We start from the raw sequence: 19,264 nt of genomic DNA, 5'->3' as shown, positions 1-19,264 counted from the left end.
TACCACACAGCAGTGTTAACTATAGTCATCGTGTTGTACATTACATCCCCAGTACTTATTTGTCTTATAACTGTAAGTTTATACCTTTTGACCACTTTCTTTGATGAAGGTGGTAAAAATGCTTTTATTCCCCCTTCCAGTCTACTTCTATGGTCAGTCACTTTTTTCGTCACCTCTCCCCTACCTACCAGGCTAGATCACTTTTCTTTAGTCACCAGAGAAGTAGGCAGTCCTGATTTTTTGAGCCTGTGCTTCAATTTCAGGTTAAATAGTACTCAAGGCATTTCCTGACCCTTGAGCAACAAGGTCTCTCCTAATTCAACTTCTCTCGTCCTCTTACCTAACTAATGATAATCCATTTCTACTTGTGATTCTTTTTTTTTTTTTTTTTTTTTTTTTGTTGCGGTATGTGGGCCTCTCACTACTGTGGCCTCTCCCATTGCGGAGCACAGGCTCCGGATGCGCAGGCTCAGCGGCCTTGGCTCACGGGCCCAGCCGCTCCCCAGACCGGGGCACGAACCCGTGTCCCCTGCATCGGCAGGCAGACTCCCAACCACTGCGCCACCAGGGAAGCCCTTGTGATTCATTTTTTCATCAGCTGATCTCCTGAAGAATATCTGCGGTTCACCTTTGATTCTTTCTCTGTTTTGTCATTAGCCAATGTAATTAGTCAGTTTTTTCCCATGTTGACATCTTTCCATTACCTGTTGTAATATTATAACTATGCTTTCTTAAATACATTTCCCTGTGTATGAAACTAACATTAACCATCTTTAGCAGTACTGTATATACATGAGTACCTTTTTTCACATATGGATCTGTTTTAGATGAAGCTCTAATTTTTATATATCTTAACATTTTACCTCATGATGACCAAAATTTGTATGGTTGATTCATTTTTCACATTTATTTTATTCTGAAAGTGGAAATGCTTTTTGCTGGACTAGACCTTTCAATCAACAATGCCATTTGAAAGGTGCTTTCCAAAGAAGCAGACTATATGCATGATCATTTTTTAATCCTCACAACAACCCCCTGTAGGTGATATTATAGTTTCTACTTTACTGAAAAAATAATTGGGAACAAATGTCACACCACCCCAAAATTTAGCAGCAGTTATTATTACTACAGCATACTCACCAGTAGAGACATTGTCTAGTTATTATCTAGGAAAAGAAGTAATATTTTATTACCTGAAATTTCAGATAACACATCAGCAGGTTGATTCTTCATAACAGGTTTCAACATTTAATGTAAAATAAGACAGATTTTCAGACTACGTTTAATTCATTTAATTGTATCGGTCTTTCAGAATTTTCTTGCATGGGTGGCAATTAAGGATGGCCTTTGCCTTTATAATTAAGCATCCACCATTTTGGCTGCCTTTTAATGATGCAAGTTCTCTCTTCTCTCCTCTAGCTCTGGCTTTTACTGATTTTCTGGACATTTTGCTTGTTAATATCAATTTCCTATGACTTTAACCCTCATGGGTTTTTGAACTTTCTGTAATAGTCTTTGAAATTTCCTAGGATTTTGTTTTAATCAACCAATGTACCTGTTAGGATTAGTTAAAAGATTGTTACTTGTAATAAGTTTTAATTAGTCAAATAATGTGAACTATATGAGGATGTACATGGGTCATTAAACCAGCTGTTACCTTCAGAAAGTAGTCCTGCATTTCTGAGACAGAAAGTTCTCACTGTTCTATTACTCTAGTTCCTATTTTGCCTCTCTCCATTTTCATATGCTCCTAAAACTGTACTACAATTGAAAATACAAGTTTCTTAAACCTTGATAAAATTATCCTAAATTCCTTAGGATTAGTTGATAAATTGACTTAATATAATATCAGTGTTGTTCTGTATACATATAGATCATTGGAAGAGAATGAGGTAGTCCAAAAGTAGGTGTAGCAATATCTATAGTATAACAATAATGGATACAAGTAACTTCCTATATGAATGGAACTCAGAAACATTTTTAAATTACCCCAAAAATAACATATTTGACTACATAAAGCCCTTATATGTCAAAAGGGCAAAAACATAAGAAAAATATATTGTCTCTGCATATCCTATTATCTATACCTTTATTCTGTAAACCAGTTATTAAAATACATTAAAACTTAAGAAAATGGGCTTCCCTGGTGGCGCAGTGGTTGGGAGTCCGCCTGCCGATGCAGGGGACGCGGGTTCGTGCCCTGGTCTGGGAGGGTCCCACATGCCGCGGAGCGGCTGGGCCCGTGGGCCATGGCCACTGGGCCTGTGCATCCGGAGTCTGTGCTCCGCAACGGGAGAGGCCACAATGGTGAGAGGCCCGCATACTGCAAAAAAAAAAAAAAAAAAACTTAAGAAAAATGTGAAGTTTTGTGAGCAAGCAATCCTTTTCCTCCAAACAATAAATGGTAGCAAAATAAAAAAGGAAATTTGTTTAACCTCTCAAGTGACAAGGAAATGCAAAGTAAAGCGATGAGCTACAACATAATGTGCTAATTTGGCAAACTTTTAGAAGACGATTATATCTAACTCTGTGAGGCTGCAAGAAAATGTTACTCTCTTGCATTGTTTGTGATGTTATAAATTAGTGCCACCCCTTTGTAGTGGAATCCATGACAACAACCAATGAAGATGGACTTTTAGGTTGAAAAGCTGACTGGAGAATGGATGCCTGTGGCACACGATTCTTTACAGGTCACTCTAGTAATTTCAATATTTTGGAGTATTTATTGTTTAAAAATTAAGTATCTCTATCTATCTATAATCTGTATTTTATCAAATTTCTCTCCCCTTTACTCCTGATGTTCAGGTCCACATATGTTTTCAAGTAAAGGAAGCAGATCAGTTTAATTTTTTTCTGATTTCTTCTAATTTTGCAGATTTCTCTGCTAGTCCCATGAATGGAATGAATAAACCACACACTTGCTTTACATACATATTTATGTGTGGAAGGTTTTGGAATTAAGATGTTGCTTTTGTTCACTGCCTACAGACGTTGATTCTTATCAACAACAAAATTAGCAAAATCAGCCCTGGGGCATTTGCACCTTTGGTGAAATTGGAACGACTTTATCTGTCCAAGAATCAACTGAAGGAATTGCCAGAGAAAATGCCCAAAACTCTTCAGGAGCTGCGTGTCCATGAGAACGAGATCACCAAAGTGCGAAAGTCTGTGCTCAATGGATTGAACCAGTTGATTGTCGTAGGTACAGATATTCTTATAACTCTAAGACCAGGCAGGATTCAAGGTTCACCTTAAGAGATTACAAGTAAGCTTTAGCTACAGGAAGGTAAATTAGCTAGAACTTACATGTCTTAATACTATAAAAATAACAGTAGCCGGGCCAGGAGAAATGGGATTTTGAATCTGTGCCTTAAGACGTTTTTATTCTTGTCCTTGAGGATCTGAGAATGTGGAAGAAAGCTCTAGGGCAGATGCTACACTAGCTTCCGCATGCCCAAGGTACAGGATGGAATTAAGTAGTGCTTATTAGAGATATTTGGAGGATACCTTTCTGTTGTGGGAATTTGTTCTAGTCTGAACATCTATAAATCATTTGCTTAAAAAAAATGTGTTCTAAAGCTTTTCTCTATGTGTGGTAAAATGTTTGTAATTTTATAATTGGCTTAAAAAATCCTAGATTCAAATTATTTTAACAACATTTTAATATATCTTAGTAAAGTAATTGCCCCGTAATAAGTGTGATTTGTAAACACTTACTTTTATTGATTTCTAGGCAGACCTGTGTATGGACCTTAAATAATTTTGTTGTTATCATTTTTGCTACTATTGCTTTCTCATAAATCTTTGGGGTTTTTTGTTGTTGTTCTTTTTTTGATTGTTTTAATAAGGGAAATTTTTACCCTATTTGCCATTCCTTTGAGAAGCATGTCCTTTAATTTCTCTTTTGTTTTTCAGGCAAGTTGTTATTAACCCAAATTTCTTCTTGTTGAACAGACAGTACTCTGACTTGCAATATCCTCAAATTGTCCTCTAAAAGCTTTGCACTTATTGCATTTGTAGAACTTGGCACCAACCCTCTGAAGAGCTCAGGCATTGAAAATGGAGCCTTCCAGGGAATGAAGAAGCTCTCCTACATCCGCATTGCTGACACCAATATAACCACTATCCCTCAAGGTGACGAAAATTCTCCAAAGCAATTTGAATATCTAAATCCAAAGGCTTTGACACTGAAAAATGGTTTTGGAAATTTGAATGGTGACTCAAGCGGCCATTCTCTATCCCTCGAAGTGTTTCTACTGAACCTAGCTGACCACTGGGCCCTCTAGGCTCACAGTAGAGATGCCTAGACTCTTTCACCTATAAAGTCTCTTAAATCTAACATAAAATGTAGGTTAACACACAAGGATTTTATATTATGGAATTGTGATATCACAGGGAAAAAGTACAGTTATTTAAAAAATAGAGTGCTTTAGTGGTACTTTGTTAAAAAAAAATGATATGTGGAAGTACCTCTGATATTGAGCCAATTTTTACTTTGAGTCTCTAATCCCTTATTGAATTCCTTTCCATCTTAGGACATTCTAGTCATTACTATCTGAATAACAGGACTCACAGTGGTCACATTCTTATTTAAGAGTGGTGGTATGTGCTGTAAAGAGTGTGGATTTTGGGGGTCATTTGCATGAGTTCAGACTGTCACTAATTGGCTCTACGATCTTGGACCAGTTATTCAACATGTATGACCCATATTTTAAATCTGTAAAGTGGTAATAATATTAACATCCACTTCATTGGGTTGTTTTAAAACTAAATAAATAGAGAAATATCTGGCCTGTAGATAAGTAGTGGATTAATATTACCTTCTATTATTCATTAAAAGTGTTTTAAACACTCCTTTTGCCTAGGCAAAGTACAAACACTGGAGACAGGGCAGTGAATAGGATGTAGACCTGCCTTCAAGGATCTTATTGCATAGAACAAAGACAGGCAAGTAAACAGCAATCATCATACAGTCACAGGGGTAAGCTCGTCATGCGAAGGCTTAGCCAGGAGAGGCGCATGAGCCAATCCTTGTGACAGAAAAGGCATCAAATCACCAAAAATAAGTTTCTCTAAGTTTTACATGTTTCTGGTCCCAGGTTTTTCAGTCTCACAAAACTGCCTCTGTATTCTCAAATTTTCCCCTTAGTCTGGCCCTTCCTCAACTTGGATGTCTTGTTCTTGAACTGGGTAGAAAATATAGGTACTTGCCCACAGAAAACAATTTCCCTTTACTGTGCTTCCACAGAAACTTCAAGTCTAGAGAGTACGGAGTCCATAGAATGCTTCCTTACTACCCCTTGCCCTCTCCACAGTCTTTTTGCTACAAAGTATGTTTTTGATGCCCATTAATAGCAAGTACTGGTACAGATGATAGATAGTTGGATGGATGGATGGAGACTGATTTATAGTTCACTAAGTACTTCCATGTTGAGTCTCTGACTTGTTACATGTAACAAGTAATTTTTTAATCCCAAGTACAAGGATTTTATATTTGTAAATATATTTTTAATTTATAGTCACAATAGTATATTTTATTATATATATATACATATACATATAATTTTCTATATTATCTTGTCTAAAGCCTTAGAGCTGTAGGAGGTGAAGTAAAGTAGCTAGAAGTTAAAGTCCAGGTATTTTTCACTACTTGATGCTGCCAGATGACTTGCATTAAGTACAATCTTTGATTTTACTGTCCTTCTAATTACATCTCCTAAATATACCTCTGTAACACATTTCATCACTTAGTGATCAGTTTTCCTTGATTTCTTATATGTGTCTATCCCTATGCTAGGTGCTCTTTTCTCATCTTCTCTAGCTTGCTTTTATTTACTAAACTCTTAATAATATTAAAATCATAGTAAGTTTTATTAAGCACTTGTGCCCAATGCTTTTCATAGCTTCTGTTATATGAATCTCAAAACAATCCTTTATAGTAATATTATCACACCTGTCTTATAAATGAGGAAAATAAGTCTTCAAGAGATAGTAAATTGTGACCAAGGCCTTAGAGCTAGGAAGTGGCACAGCTGGGTTGTGCTGGGCTGACATCAGAGCTCATGTGTCTGACCATTTCACTCTGCTGCCATCTTAAGTCCTTCTTCCTGTGAATATTTATGCCTGTGTCATGTATGAGTCTACCTTTCCTAGGCTGGGACCCTTATGCCTGGATGCCACCACTTTCCAGGAGTCTTAATTTCCATATATTATGTCCCATCACTGAGGGACATGAAAAGGCCATGGAGGAGTAGAGAGATTATAAATTCACACTCTGGAGTTAGACCAACCTGGGTGAGAGGCTTGACTCAATCATTTAGCTGTTTTGTGACTTCAGGCTAGTTATTCCACATCTCTAAAACCTCAGTTTTGTTACCTATAAAATGAAGGTATTAGTGACTCCTATCTTCTAGGATATTTGTGAGGATTAATAGATGTGTCAATAAATAAGACTTGTAATATATATAGAGTACTTGGCCCAAAGTAAGCTCTCAATATATTTTATCTTAAAAATGGAAGAGGAAAAGAAAAAAAAAGTAATTTGGCTAAATGCTATAGTGGCAAAGGCTAATGATATTCTTTATAAATTTGCCTCTCTCCATCCCATTGCAAAATTTCCTTCCACAGTCAAACTTCCCATAACTTTTTTTTTGGAAACTGATGTCCCACAAGGGAAGACACTTAGAAACAAGGTAAGAATGATGGATGAGATGATAATTGGTGTTCCAGAGACACTACATTTTTTTTAATGTCTTTTCATAGTGATAGGGAAAAAAGGACATACACTCATTGCTTTGTTATATACTCACTTGCTTTCTTTATAGAAGTATTTTAAAAATCCACGTTTATTTATTCTAAGGAGACTCAAGTGGTTGAAATCCCTTATTCCAAGAGTGACTGATTTCCTGACATTTACTCATAAGAATAATGCCATTGTTATTCCATTTCCTCCATTTAAGAACATGTTATTTTAACTCTCTTTGGCCATCTGGGAGCATATTACTTTCCCCACTTTGTAGCTAGATAGCCTACAAAATGGGTAATTGTGAATCTCTGTTTCCTCATCAATGAAACGAGGTTAATGAAAAATAATTTATACATTGAAAAAAATTACATGAGCTAAGTTACGAAAATGCTAATCTCAGTGTCCAGCACATAACAGACATTTAGTAAGTAGAAGTTCCTTTCCTTAGTATCTCCCACACAAATCATACTACTATTGAGAAACTAATAGTCATTTTCAAATCAAATAGGGAATAAACTTTTACATTAAATAGACGATCTTGACAGAATTCAGTGGGTTGCAATGAAAATTTCAGACCAAACATAACCTGTGATTTTCCAGTTTTATTCTTTATGGACAACCAACCAATACTATTGGGTTGGCCAAAAAGTTCTTTCGGATTTTCCTGAAACATCTCATGGAAGAACCCGAACGAACTTTTTGGCCAACCCAATATCTGCTAAGCAGATGTTAGTTCTACATGTGACCCATTTGCTATTTTCTTTGTAGTTATTGCTGTTCTTGTAAATGGAACAATATGCCATTTAAAAAGCTGTATAAAAACCTAATAGAGCCACAGATGGCAGGATGAAATGAAAATAAAAGATTTAAACTTTTAAATTTACATTACTAAATTTTTAGAAGTCGTAGCCATTCATGAAGTACTATCCAGAGGTTTAGTGGATACTTTGGATTTAAAATATTTTCCCCAGGTGCCCCACATATGGCAGATCACTTGATTATAGGTCTCTGTACTCGTCTTGTATAAAGAAACAGTTTTGATTTTAAAGAAACAAGTGTTAGCTCTTGCTACACACTGTATTACAGAGGCATTTGATGTTTTCATGGAAAACTTGATTAAAACTAAAGCCAGCACAGTATATAAGTGTTAGTTATTAATTATGCTCATTAATAAAATACCTGGTTAAGTTTGTTTATAGGTTGAACTTATACATAATCGCTTTATTGTAGTGCAAATGCCCATCTCCTCAGTTTACAGTTATTATCCTTTGTCAATGGCAGTGCTAGCCCATTAACAAAGCTGTAAGAAACTAATGAGATTCAGGGTTTTTCTTCAGTTCTACAACTGTATCCTGGCAGTGGCTAAGACAAAAATCTACTACATGATAAACCCAGTCCATGTTTTTGTCATAATAAATCTAGGAGAAAAGCAGAAAGGGCTTGTACTACTTCCCAAAAGATATAGTATTGTATAAAAGGGATGAAGGAAAAAGATGAAAAGCAAAACTGATGAATCAGATGCAAAGAAAATCCTTTGAAACTGTATGTCTTTTGAAAAATTGATGGCACATGTTCTCATTAAGTCTTTGTACATTCTCTAATTACATTTATCTGCTAATTTAACTTCTTATATTTCCATATTGCAGGTCTTCCTCCTTCCCTTACTGAATTACATCTTGATGGCAACAAAATCACCAAAGTTGATGCAGCTAGCCTGAAAGGACTGAATAATTTGGCTAAGTAATAATATTCTCTCATAACATTCTATCAGTAAAATGGCTAGGTATATTGTGCCTATATGCTCAGAATTAGAAACATGATGATTGATTCTTTTGCCTAAACCACATTTTTTGTTGTTGTTTCTACAAACCTCAAACTTCAGCTTGCTCAATTATTAATATTAAAAAAAACTAATGAAATAGTGTTTTTATCATAACCCCACCAAAATCACCCTTATTTTTTATGAATACCATATTGTTTTTAGATTAATTTAGATATATGTACAAGATATTTGATTAAATCAGTATATTCATTCAATCTGTTCTAACTTGACTGTATGAAACAGAAGGCTAAGTAAATTATAACATAGTATTCAGAATTTGAAAATGTATTAAAATGAAAGTTACCAGACATGGGAATATTGGGCATCTCACACTACAGTACAGAATAGTTATCATGAGATTCTCTAATTCCTATTCTCTAAAGAGTTTAAAATGTCTCTGGACATTTAATGTACTCTAAAAAAACTTTTTTTCTGAGCCTTCTTAACTTTTTTTTTCCTTATAGATGATCACTAGTGCCCATCCTGCTTTCTAACCTAACTTCAGTCTTTCTGTATTTGCAATGTGGTGAAGCAATAAAAAACGAGTGCTGGCAGACCCTTTCAGCTGTCTTCAAGGAACACTCTGCTCTTCATCCACACGTATTGCTGAATGTCCTTACAGAGAAGCACAGGGTTGTACCAAATTGGCTCACTCCTTTTTTTGCATATAAATTTCATAGTGGATAAATAAATATAAAGCATATCATTTGTCTCTGAGGAATACCTAAGAGCAGATGGATATATAATGCAGTTTTTCCCATTTCTGTGGGTATCCCCCAGTGACCCAGTGGAGCGTGAGGCCTGAAGTTGTCATATGCATGTGACTATAGCTGCAATATATAACCCTGGTGTCTCAAATGATAAGAAATCCTTTATCTAAAGCTATTTTAATTACACTCTCTAATGAAGAAGATATTTTTCAAAATACTGTTATGCATTACCTACCTTTCTATGTTGATTAGGTCTCTCTAGCTGGAGAAAACTGTAGGAAGATAAGTTGCATTGTTTATTGTGTAGAACTGTGTAGAACAATTGCATTGTGCATTGTGTAGAACTGTCTTTTGGACAGCTATTATTATTGGATTATTATTATTATTAGGAGGAGGAAGAGGAAGAGTAGAAGTAGCAGTTGGGATTGACCATAGTATAAAATTCTAAATATGGTAAATCAGTCGTAATATTTGTGCCATTTTAGAAAAGTAAGTTTATTTTGTACTGAAAGTGGTATGGAGATTTTGAGTTTCCTCTCTTTAATATAAAATCGTATGCTTTGTATCAAATAGAAGCATAGAACTATAAAGAGCTAATAAACTTTGAAAAAGTCAATAGAAATGAAGATTTCTGTTTAAATGGATTTTGAATTCCATTCATTAAATCAGGGAAAAGACCTCATTGGCCAATAAACTTTCCCAACTCTTGAATTGACTAAATACATTTATCTTTGGAATCAAGTCCAGAAAAATCCAACTATTAAACCATCAAATCTTTATGTTTTTTGCTCCTCACTGATTTTGGAACATGAAGGGTATTTTGGTGATGAAAATCAAAACTGAGGAAAGGAGAAAAAAGCAGCCACTGATCTCAGAACATTGTTGCAGTGCAAATATTCCGATGAGTTACTAGGAACAAGTGAAGAGAAAATACTGTATGTCCCTCTGCAAAAAAATAAAGTGTTTTAATCAGGCAAACTTCCCTTTTCTTATTAAGCATATATATCATCATCTCCCCTAATAGGTGGAATATTCTTCGATGGAAAGAATCATAGTGGTTTTTGAGCCATGTCTCCTCTGCCCTCACAAGCCTAGGATAAAAGTCTTTAACATAATAGGTTCTCAAAAACATTTGATGAGTGAATATAAATTAATCATTGAAAATGTAGTTTCCTTCAATAGATAATTAAGATTATTATATTCTAAGAAATGTATTAGCCCAAATTGGATATGGGATTTAGAATGCTATAAGAAATAGAGACATGATTCTGAAATAGAAAAGGAAAGACCAGAAACAAGAGATGAAAGTTTAAGACTGGGAAAAAACAAAATATTATGAGACAAGATGCCAGGTTGATAATCAATAGGTAAGACAAACCAACTGTGCTATTAATAGCCTAAAATCAGTACACTTTAATCTCAGTTATTTCAAATACCAAGTCATGATTAAAATTGGAAGACTTTGGTTACCTAGACCAACATCTAAATCCCAAAAGGGCTCAAAGATCTCAACTAGCTGAAAGCAAGCAGGAATCATCCTACAAAAAGGACCCAAGTCTTTCTCACTAAATTTGAAGGAATCCAATAGATTCTTCCCCTTTCTCTTCCTTGGAACTTTCTGGTTCTCTTCCACAACCTTGTTGCCTCATCTCTCTCTGCCCTTTTGGATTGACAGAACCCTGGTTCTGACAGAGATTTATTCCTAGAATGTTGGGTACACAAGTTTTGTCTTCAAGTCAACTTCTCCTGACTTTTGAATCCCATTTACTGTGAGGGGACATCACAGCTGCAGACTCTCACTTGTTAAACATCTAATTTTAAAAAAATACAACCCAAAACCTTGAGTGGCATTGTATAAGAAATGTCAGAGGGGCCAAGATCAGGGTCAGAGATCAGGGCTCTGGAGGCCAAGAATGTTGGCACCAGGCATATTCTGACAGTTAACAGATGGTCACTGATAAACTCAAACAAATGTAAAATGCTAATTCTGTTAACCTTTGTGGCAGGTAGGTTTATTGACTCATTAGAACCTTTCACTTTTTATTTACAACAAATAAATTTGTGTAATAAATATACAATTGCTTGGTTTACAAAGTGCCAGAAATGATAATGTTCCTTTCATTTTTCTCTCAAATGAATTCACTGTATTCATTATACAGTCAATTCAGCAGCTATTCATTGATCATATCAAGCTCTGTGTTAGTACTGGATATACCACAAGACAGTCACTTTTCTCAAGGCAAGACGCACAAGTACACAGTCCTTAGAGTTTTACAAGAGGGTGATAACAGGATGCCATATGAGCATTCACTAGGGGTACACCGTATCCAGTCTGGTACTGTCAGAGGAGTTTTAAAGAGGGTAACTCTGAGCTGAAACCTTAAGAACCAATGGGCTCTATCCAACTCAGAAAGTTTGGAAAAATCACATTAGGCAGAGGTAACAGTAAGTACAAAAACAAAACAAAACAAAATTCTTTTCCTATTGACTTGATTAATCACACAATGCCTGTAAGAAGGATCCACGTGTAGTGTAGCCATTCGTTTCTGTTTTCTGTTGCAGGTTGGGACTGGGTTTCAACAGCATTTCTGCTGTCGACAATGACTCTCTGGCCAACACTCCTCATTTGAGGGAACTTCATTTGAACAACAACAAGCTTATCAAAGTGCCTGGTGGGCTGGCGGATCATAAGTACATCCAGGTAATGCAATGCCACTAACTATTGTGAGGAATATCTAGGGAGCAAATCCTCCCTACTGGGATGCTAGGAGGCAGGAAGCTCTGCTTAGAAATTCTTTTGCAGAGATATTTTTAATGTTTCTACATATTCATTCTGGTTTTGTGAAATCTATAGATTTAAATTAGTATTACTTTTTTAAAATTAGGACTACTGCCTTGAACATACTATAATGCTTGCTTCCAGAATGTAATATTTTTTTTTTATGAAGTAGGGTAGTTTCAAGTCACAGATCAGTGTAACAAATACATACTTGTTGGAAAAGATGATATCATCTGTAGTGCATAGATATGGAATAAAATAGTAATTGTAACCTTTAGCTTCAGCAGATGTCATATAGGTCAAAAGACAGTGTTTATCTATTGATAGTAGTGTGACTGACTGAATTAACTTTATACAAATTATCAAGTTATAGTGTATTCTTAAAGATAAGAAGATATGGTTCAGTGGCCTACTATGGTAATATAGCTTTACAGTCCATAAATCTATAAATGTAAAGCGTGCTTATTACCTTAAATAATCATAGTAATTTCATATATAACAATATAAGATTTCCATTGTTACCTTGAGGAAATTAAACAAACTCATTATTTAAATTATATATTTTTAAAAGATCAATAATGTGGTCATCGACAGATTTTACATATTTGTATATTTCTTCTAATTTTTCAGTTTTTTTAAAGATTGTATTTAAATTGTTTCTTTCAGAAATTTCAGTAGGTACTTAGTGAAATTATGGTGATTCAGAAACTGTGTCTTAAACTGACACTCTTTTACAGATAAAACCATTTTATAAAGTTGACCTTTTGGTAATCTAATATCTCAACTTCTTTGTTTGGGGTTCAAAATGGGTTTATCCTTTACTCTGCTGTCAACAGTGTCAATAAACTTCTGATCTCTTTTATTTTATTGAGTTGTGCCAAAAACTCCAAATTAAGTTTACATATCAAAATTTACATTAGCTAGCTTTCAGTAAAGTGTAAGAATTCTACATATGAAGATGAAATTAAAGACGTTTTATTTCATGCTGATTCATTTTCAGTGGGTCTTTGGTGGTGGTGGTAGAGCGGTGAGTAAGCATAGCTTGGAGCCACAAGTAAAACCAAGATGCTTGGAAGACCTAATAAAAATAGCTAATGTTGTCATTATTAAGGTTTTTGTTGGTGGTGGGCTTTCTTGTTTGGTTGGTTTGGGTTTTGTTTTTAGATTTCACAATAATAATTTTCATCTTCTTGATTACTGTTTTTCAAATTTTAGTCTGGACATATTACTGAGTTCATAAAATCAGTTTAATAGTTTCATTTGGAACATCCCATGGGATGGGATGGAATAAGTTGAATAGAATAGAAAATGTCACTGTAATTGCAAGTATTTTATAAAATTTTTGTTTCATATGCATAGATCCATATATACTAAAGCTCAGTATATAGTGTGTGTCGTACTGTGGGTCACAGAGAAAAAATTCTAAAACATGCCATTTTGAAATCTTTGTTGAATATCAGCAAATCTCATGGGCATTCACACAGAGCCCCACATTCAGAAGGACCTCACTCTTGGTTTTCCATCTCTAACTGGCATCCATGTACCCATTTTACTTGCATTTCTAGAGGGTCCCAGGGGTTTCACCTACTCTACTTTCTTTTCTATATCTACATAGTCCAATTATTTTTAGCAAAATCATGTAATTATTCAACCATCACCACAATCCAGTTTTAGAACATTTTGATTACCTCCAAAATATCCCTTTTATATATTTCTACTTGTTCTTAATCTCATCCCCAGCCACAGGGAACCATTAATCTACTTTCTGTCTCTATGGATTTGCCTTTTCTAGACATTTCATATAAATGTAATCATACAATGTATGGCTTTTGTGGCTGGCTTCTTTCACTTATCATAGTAATTTTAGGTCACCCATATCATAATGTGTGTCAGTAATTCATTCATTTTTATTGATGAATCGCATTTCATTGTATGGATATACCACATTTTGTTTGCTAGTACTACACCTTTTGATAACTGTAGGTTTTGATTATGTTTAGAAATTAGAAATGAAGGCCCTCTAACGTTGTTCTTATTTTTCAAAATTTTGGCTATTCTTGTTTCTTTGCATTCCACTCAGATTTTAGAACCAGCTTGTTCATTTCTTCTCAGATAGATTGCTAGGGCTTTGATAGGAGTTGTGTTGAATCTGTAGATCAATTAGGGGAGAATTTTCCTTGTAATAACATTGAGTCTTCCAATGCACAAGCATGGGATATCTCTCTATTTTGTCTTTATTTTCTCACAGCAATATTTTGGCATTTTTAGTGTGCAAGTTTTACAATTTTTTATTAAGTTTGTTCCTAAATTTTGTATTATTTTTGATGCTGTTGTGAATGAATTGTTTACCATAATTTTATTTTTGAATTTTTTGTTGTTAGTTTATAGAAATTCAGTTGATTTTTGTGTATCTTTCTTCTACCCTAGTGCTGTGCTGAAATTGTTTTTAGTTGCAGTAATTTTTTGTGAATTCCTTTGGATATTCTACATTCAGGATCATGTAATTTGTAAATAAAGAGAATTTTAAGTATTCTTTTTCATCTGAATTCCTTTAATTTCTTTTCCTTACTTCATTGCATTGGCTAGAATCTCCAGTACAATGTTGAATAGAAGTGATAAAATTAGACATCTTTGCCTGGTCCCTAGTTTAAAAGGGCAACCAACCTTTTGCCATTCAGCATGATGCTAGCTATAGGTCTTTTGTAGATGCTCTTTATCAAGTTAAAAATATTCCCTTTGATTTCTAGTTTACTGAAAATTTTTATCATGAAAGCGTTTTTTCAAATGCTTTCTCTTTTCTATTGAGATGATCATGTGATTTTGTCCTTTATTCCTTTAATATGTTATATTAAATTAATTGATTTCCAGTTAAATAAGTTTTTACACCCTTGAGATAAATCATGCTTGGTCTTGGCCATGGTGAATAGTCCTTTTATAATGTTGTGAGATACAGACGGTTTCCTAATATTTTGTTAATTTTTTTGTCTATATAGGAGATATTTAATTGTAGTTTTCTTTTTTGTGATGATTTTTGTTTGGCTTTAAGAAAATATTGACCTCATAGAACAGGTTGGAAATTTACTTTCCTTTTTACACAGACTAATACTTTCTTTATGTCTTGATATTTCCTTCTCTCGTTTTCACTATTAGCCATAAACTCTCACCAAACACCTCTCTCCTTTCTTGTTAGTCACTTCTGAGAAATGGAGAATGGTCAATGACAAGAAGAAATTTTCAAAGTTTGAGAATCACACACACACACACGAACCTCACAGATACTGTTTTGATTTTAATATTCCTTGTTTCTATTTTTGTAATACATCTATTGTTCTCCTTCTAAACCCTTTCTTAATCAAGACCCTTTTCACCAGCATATGAGTGCAAGTGTTCTGGTAGGTGGAACAATATTTCAAGTCAATTATTATTATTATTATTTTTTGCGGTACGCGGGCCTCTCACTGTTGTGGCCTCTCCTGTTGCAGAGCACAGACTCCGGACGCACAGGCTCAGTGGCCATGGCTCACGGGCCCAGCTGCTCCGCAGCATGTGGGATCTTCCCGGACCGGGGCACGAACCCGTGTCCCCTGCATCGGCAGGCGGACTCTCAACCACTGCACCACCAGGGAAGCCGTCAAATCAATTATTTTAAGGGAGTACCTCATAGGTTTTATAGCTTGCTTTAGAAATTATTGCCTTAGCATTATATTTTAGCCTTGGTTTTATGATCAATTCACTTCTTATTCTTCAGAATTCACATATAAATAATGGGAGTAAAAACTCATTTCTATAATTCTTTTTAAGTCTGATATTAATTTCCCTAAGAAAATCTATGAACAAATTACCATTATCTTAAACATAACCATAAAATATATTTCAGAAAAAATTTCTGATGAACTATAACATTATATTCATTGAGCTGAATTTGTAACATAGAATACATTTTTGTTAAAAATTTCTTGGTCTATATATTCCAAATGCAGTGACATTCAAGCTTTTCTTAGAGTTTGTGATTTTTAATTTTGATTCTAATACTCTATACCCTCTCTTACTTCACTATATATTACTTCCTTATTTTATATAATTCATTAAAAGGTCTACCATTTTATCTTTGCCCTGAAAACATAACATTCCATGTAGACACAATTTATGAAATAACCATGAATTCATTCATTTATTCATTCAACATATATTTGTTGAACACCTACTCTGTTCTAGTAGACACTGGAGATACAGTCACGAACAAAACTGAACAGGTTTCCTACCTCATAGAGCTTTTATTCTAGAGGAGGAAAACAGACAAAAAGCAAATATGTGTTATATAGTGATCATTATGCTGAATAAAAATAAATAAATATAATTGGAACAGAAAATGGCAGAATGGGATAGTCAAGAAAGACTTCTTTGGTAAGGATAAATGAATTACATGAGTCAGTAAGACTTGGAGACATCTTGGAGAAGTTTATGCCAGAAGGAGGAAACAGTGTGTGTCAACCTGAGGAGGGACCACCCTCTAGAGAAGAGAAACAAGTAGGTTAGGGTGGTTGGATTGAACAGTGAGGAGAGATGAGCTCAGAGTAGAAGGATGCCAGATCATGTAGGATTTGTCAGCCACTGTGAGAACTTTGGATTTTACTCTGCATAAGATGGGAAGCTGCTGGGGTATTGAGGCAAAGATGATATAACTTGCTTACATTTTTAAATAATTGGTGAAAGGAAGGAAGGAAGGAAGGAAGGGAGGGAGGCAGGCAGGAGGGAAGGAAGGAAGGGAGAAAAAGAGAAAGAAAGAAAGAACAGATTTCAAGAAGGCAAAAGAGGAAGCAGGAAGAACAATCAGGGCATCTTCAATAATCCAGAAGGAAATAATGGCGGCTTTGGATAAGGCTGTAGGAGTAGATATGGGGCAGAACTAGATTATGTATTTGTTGATGGTTGGGCAGAGAGTATAAGAGACAGGGAGAGTCAAAGATAATGTCAATGTTTTTAGCCTGAGTCATCTGGAAAGACTGAAATGTCATATACTGAGATGAGGAAGACTAAGGGAGGGAAAAGCAAGATTAAAAAGAGAGAGAGAGGGCTTCCCTGGTGGCGCAGTGGTTGAGAGTCGCCTGCCGATGCAGGGAACATGGGTTCGTGCCCCGGTGCGGGAAGAGCCCACATGCTGCAGAGTGGCTGGGCCCGTGAGCCATGGCTGCTGAGCCTGCACATCTGGAGCCTGTGCTCCGCAGCGGGAGAGGCCACAACAGTGAGAGGCCCGCGTACCGCAAAAAAAAAAAAAGAGAGAGAGAAATCAAAAGTTTGGTTTGAGAAGTATTAAGGCATTTAAACTGAAGGATGAGTGTACTAAAAAAGAATAAAGTATATACGTGTATGGTCTCAATATATTTAGAGGAAAATAACCATGTGCCATTATTTTGGGTTGTAGGTTGTCTACCTTCATAACAACAACATCTCTGCAATCGGCCCTAACGACTTCTGCCCACCTGGATACAACACCAAAAAGGCTTCTTATTCCGGGGTGAGCCTTTTCAGCAACCCAGTCCAGTACTGGGAGATCCAGCCATCCACCTTCCGATGTGTCTATGTGCGCTCTGCCATTCAGCTCGGAAACTACAAGTAGTTCCGAAGAAAACCCTCTTTTTTATAACCTGGCAAAATCCCGTTAACGTCACTACTCAAAAAAAAAAGAAAAAAAAAAAATGAAAGCTAGATACTGGAAACCTAACTGCAATGTGAATGTTTTCCCCACATGACTTATTATGCGTAAAGCCAAATATGCAGTTTAAATAATTGCCTACAATAAAAAAAAATATTTTGCCTGCCATTTTCAGAATCCTGTTTTGAAGTTTATTATTGATGTTAACTGAGCTATTGCAGATATTCGTATTTCACTAAATGTAAAATTTGGAGTAAACAATTTAGTAGAGCTTTTAATTTCCAGAAGAAATCAATAAAAATGGTATCAATCTTCTGTAACTCATGGGGGGGGTTAGCGCCTTTGACATAGTCTAGCAATAATGTATTCATCCCCATTATTACTGATTAAGCCTCATTTGAGTGTATAAATTCAATACAGGCTATGTAAAATTTTTGCTAATGTCATTATTTTGAAAAAAAATAAATTCACAAGTACATTTTAAATTACTATTGTATAAAAGCGTAATTGTAAATCTTCCCTAACCTCAATTTTCTGAAGAGAGTAAACATCGCTTTCTTGATAAAAACAGCACACCTTTTCAAGTTCTTAGGTATGTATTCTACCTCTGTCCTTTGACATTCGTGCATTATAACTTACTTTATCTATATTCAGTATTAAGCTGATAAGGCACAAAACTGACTTTCTCTTATTGGTCTAAAAAACCAATATTTTTAGTTACTAAATACTAAACCAATTTTAAAACTATTATGTGTGTAATCAGGCTGAGCATTTCTGTACTTACTAGATGTATTAGAAATATTTCCTGCATTTAGTTAAACCTTCAATTAAAAATTTTTTTTCTGCAGGATTTAGAAATAGCTATCAAAGAAGACCATTCAATAAGCCTGGGGAATGGGCTGATTTACCAAGAGTAAATATTTATCAAAAAATACATTTATGCTATCACCATCTAATAAGTAAACATGAGAAAACAGTTTATTTCTTTTATAACCTTGGGTGTTTTCTGATTGTAAATACTGAGACCCAGATCCAAACTAGTAACGATAAAGGGAAATACAAAACAGTCCTGCTATTAGATGAGCCTCTAGTGGAGTTTCTCTGCAATTCTTTCAGCTTTGCCTTCCTTCATTACATTTTCAGGCTGGCTTCCCGTATGGTTGGAAAATATGAATCTCCTCCATCATTTACCCACATACAAAAGCATATTAACACAAAATTTCAGGAAAAGTCATGAGATTCTCTCTCATCATTACATACAAATTTCACAACCCTATAGAGTAAATGAGTAGGTACTGTTGTTATTCCCATTTTATAGAAAAGTAAACTGAAGTTAGGAGAAGTTTAATAACTTTCTTATAGTTAAATACCTGGTAAATACCTGGCAATAGAGCTTTCTCTTTTAACTTTTGTACAAGTCAGGGTCTGGTAGAAAACAGAATTTACCCCAAAGAATTTAAATGAGGATAATTTAATGAAGGGACTATTTTAGAGTGTGTGCAGAGTTTATGGCATGAAATTAGGGATGGTGAGGCACCTAGGAATGGGCAATGGA

The 19,264-nt window shown here is 35.1% G+C and overlaps 1 protein-coding gene across 3 annotated transcripts in view; it reads left to right on the top strand.

Moving 5' to 3' along the window:
• Positions 1–17,993, top strand: part of DCN (decorin) — a 38,535-nt gene extending 20,542 nt beyond the window's left edge. Inside the window, exons 4-8 of one of the 3 annotated variants that reach the window (XM_029206516.1) lie at positions 2,989–3,202; positions 4,021–4,134; positions 8,392–8,485; positions 11,840–11,978; positions 17,479–17,993. In XM_029206516.1, the coding sequence (XP_029062349.1) occupies positions 2,989–3,202; positions 4,021–4,134; positions 8,392–8,485; positions 11,840–11,978; positions 17,479–17,673 (756 nt within the window). In that variant the 3' untranslated portion in view covers positions 17,674–17,993. The remainder of the gene's footprint in view (positions 1–2,988; positions 3,203–4,020; positions 4,135–8,391; positions 8,486–11,839; positions 11,979–17,478) is intronic. The other 2 variants (XM_029206517.1, XM_029206518.1) reach the window with 2 other exon arrangements.
• Positions 17,994–19,264: the final 1,271 nt, after the last annotated feature.

The sequence above is a fragment of the Monodon monoceros genome, unplaced genomic scaffold, assembly GCF_005190385.1.
Source record: "Monodon monoceros isolate NGI ecotype Baffin Bay Population unplaced genomic scaffold, NGI_Narwhal_1 Super_Scaffold_6, whole genome shotgun sequence".
Lineage (NCBI taxonomy): Eukaryota > Metazoa > Chordata > Mammalia > Artiodactyla > Monodontidae > Monodon > Monodon monoceros.
Note: the sequence above shows the minus strand (reverse complement) of the source record. Positions and strands in the feature narration are given on the sequence as shown.